The following is a 3576-nucleotide window of genomic DNA, read 5'->3' as shown; positions in this document are numbered from 1 at the left end:
ATATTTTATTTTCCAATACTATCTCTATTTTTTTTACTATCATTATTTTAAAATTGTTTATACATAAAAAAGATGCTAATAAATTTTTACATTTATAAGAAATAATTTTTTAATATTTTTGTTTCACCTTTTTCTCAATTTTCATTAAATAACTTAATTTTTTTGTTGCAAAATGGGAGAGAGTGCTAGCTTTATTTAATAAAAAAAGCTTTGTTCTAATTAATGAGTCAAAGAATATTGGTCAATAATTTTCTTTTTAACCCAAGTAATCACATTAATTAGTGTGAAACAAGGTAAGATTAAAGAGCACGTTATTACTTATTACACTCCTCAATGATATGAATGAGTAATGACTAGTAAAAAAGTTCAAGTATTTAAGGGTGTGTGACATGAAAGTTTCAATCTCATTCATTGCTCTTGTTAATTGCTTCTGATTATCTTTAATGCTTTTTTAGGGGAATACGCACCCCAAAGCACGTTATTACTACTGACACATAAAAACAACTTAACAAAAAAGTTGGTAATACATAAAAAACCTCATAAACCATAAACAGCTTCTTGTTTGGCAAAAAAGGGTCATTTTTTATATATTTATATTTCAATTTGTTGGTTCATTTTGAGGATAACTGATACCATGAAGGTTTCTGGCTTTTGTGCTGTGTTCTTGATGGTTGTCACCGTCACAGCTTTTGCTTTTTTTAGCCTCTCAAGTACCACAGGTCCCTCTTGGTTTCCAGGTTAGTCTTCTATCTCTTTATGCTCTTTGATGATTTTTCTTTTCATGTAATATTTGAGAAGAATAGGGTGCATGCATGCTGATCTGTTATACATTTTTCTATCTTTCTTTCTTTCTTACATTCTTACTTTTGCTTGAAGATGATATCTTTTGTTTTGATTAATTGTTTACATTCTTAATTTTTTTTTTATGTGACCTTAGATTTGGTTGGTAGAAAATGTGTGGATGAAACAACACCAACTGCAATTAGCAGGAAACTGAAGGTATGAATAATTTTCAAAATTCATACTCATCATCATCACTTCTGGATTCTGACCAAAACTCTCGTTTAATTATTGTTCAACTTGTTTGAATTTTCAGGAAAATGTCAGTAATATGAAAAGTAATGTAAAAGGCGATAAAGACGAAGATAAAGACAAAGACCGAGTAAGTCTTGAAGATTACAATCCAGTTGATCCAACACCAGGTGATGACCGAAAGAATGTTCAACCAGGACCAATTGAACATGGAACTCCTCTTATGCCATTCATACCAATATCTCCACCTCCTGCGCCAAGTCCCGGAGATTATTAGTAGGAACAACTTGTTCTGCTATCTATGCTATATGAAGCAATACTAAATAAGACAATAATGCTAAAAATGTACACTATATAAGTTATGGTTATTCTTGTTGTTTTATCATGTGTTCCTGTTGTGATAAACACTAGTAATTTGTAATTTGGCATAACATATAAAGTGCCTAATGTTTGGTCCTGCTCAACTAGCATAAACCGATGTCTTCGAACCTAGTGGGCCGACATTGTTACGTCAATACCAGAGTTCGAACCTAGCTGACCGACTTTGTTACGTTAATATCAGAGTTCGAACCTTGCAGTTATGTGTGTAAAATTGGCAAATATGTGTAATGTAATGTATACTTGAAAGTACTTATGTATGATTGTTTGTAATTTATAAGCGTTTTTAAATTGAGTTGTGATTATTTTTTTTGGACTTTTTTAGAAAATGAATTGACTGTTTTGCTTGCATCAGTGTCTCTGATGTTCATATAGAATCGTGTAGTACTTTACAGCTAGAAATGAAAAGTTGTTTATTACTATCAACAAAATAACAAACATTTATTGCACTTTTATAGTTTCAATGTAAAAATGGTTTACCGATGAATTTGCTTTAAATGTTAGATCATCGTTATCACCAATCTACCACAAGTACCATATCCCTTCTTTTATGCTCTTAATCTTTCATATCTTGTCTTAAAAATATGATTAAAATTAAATGTTTTAGATAACTCAATGATTATGACAGATCAATGTTGTAGGTGATTATATTGAATGGCTTTGTATTAAAATAGATGAATTTTTAGGTGATTATATTGAATGACTTTGTATTAAAATAGATGAATTTTTTTAGGGAAAAGCTAACATGTGCCCCAAGGACACAAGTTAATGAGATTTTTATAGAATTTTTTTTCTTGGAACGCGTGTATTCAATGTATCGAAACTTTAAATATGACTTTATTGTATTTAATTATATCTAACTTTTTCTATTTATAGTATCCTTAACATGTGCCCTAAGGGCACATGTTAGCATGACCCATTTTTTTATTCTCAAGCCAATGTTTTCTACTCTACATTTATGGTAAAGATAATTAAAGAAAAATACAGTAGTTCTCTCATTTAAGGTAAAATTGATAATTCAACAAAAATATAGTAGTTCTTTCATTTAATTTTATACTTTTTTTTTTAAAAAAAATTCTAAAATTGTCCAGCAATTTGGTTGATGTGGTTCTTGATAATTGGATCACCTATCTCTTTGGTTGAAAAATTTGGGGACCGCTTCTTGCTTTTCACAACCTAAGTGGTGGAGAAACACTTTAAGGAAATTTCATAATGTCCATACACTTATGTATTCACTTTCACACCAAATACATGCGTAAATGAGTTACACTTTTCTAATGTACGTGAATCACCATTTTTATCTAAATGCAATTTCCTTATTTATCAATCGTTCCTCTTGAACATTTTATTTTACTTTCATTTACATTTGAACTATCTTCTTACGTCATAGTATACGCTGTCGACTGTGGTTCTGTTATGATAATGGAATTGCATCCGTTGTGTATCTTTTCTGAATGTTATAGTGTTCTGTCGGTCACGAGTCACCCTCAGTTTATAACATTAACACCTTTTTGTGGAAAACTTCGCTTGTTCAAACTCTTTGTAGGAAACCGTTTCTCTTAGAGTCAAACATTGTGTCAGACTGAACAAGCCAAACCTTAGTTGCATTAGCACGTGTCTTAGGATCAACTAGTCGATTCTGCGAGTGACCCTTAGTTTGTAGGCTTTGGGGGGGATTAGGGGTTGTTTACCGATTTCCACAATAAATGTTAGAAAAATCAATTCAATCAAATGTATTGAGGCTAGAATCGTGAACGAAATCACTTTTCTTATAAGTATTTCAAGCACACTCTCGATTGTCTTAGAGTTGGAATGACCTGAATACCCAGGATAATTCAACCTTACTCGAGTCTGCACAAGACCGGTGAAGAAACTCGAATGCAAGGAAGCTGTCTGGAAAATATATTAGAGGAGAAGGATTTTTTGTGTATTTCATTTTGGATTCATAAATGTGTATTTATAGGCCATGCATGTGTTGTTTCATAAGTTTGCAACTCTTGATGAAACAACATCTCTTCACCATATATTGCAATGGTTCATCTATAATGACACAAGACACCCCTTCATGAAATGTTGTAAATTTGAATTCAAAAAACAAATTTATGCAACAACCAAAAATCTATTCCCATTTTTTGTCACATTAGAACACACTATGGAAATTATTAT

General features: G+C 31.2%; 1 protein-coding gene across 1 annotated transcript; it reads left to right on the top strand.

Annotated features, from left to right (window-relative positions):
- Positions 1-406: 406 nt before the first annotated feature.
- On the top strand, positions 407-1662 carry LOC131594135 (uncharacterized). Its single transcript, XM_058866230.1, has 3 exons — positions 407-737; positions 938-999; positions 1097-1662. Exons 1-3 carry the CDS (start codon positions 635-637, stop codon positions 1307-1309), a joined length of 378 nt encoding a protein of 125 aa, XP_058722213.1. The 5' UTR covers positions 407-634; the 3' UTR covers positions 1310-1662.
- Positions 1663-3576: the final 1914 nt, after the last annotated feature.

Source organism: Vicia villosa, linkage group LG4 (genome assembly GCF_029867415.1).
Source record: "Vicia villosa cultivar HV-30 ecotype Madison, WI linkage group LG4, Vvil1.0, whole genome shotgun sequence".
Classification (NCBI taxonomy): Eukaryota; Viridiplantae; Streptophyta; class Magnoliopsida; order Fabales; family Fabaceae; genus Vicia; species Vicia villosa.
This window is presented reverse-complemented; position numbering and strand designations above follow the sequence as displayed.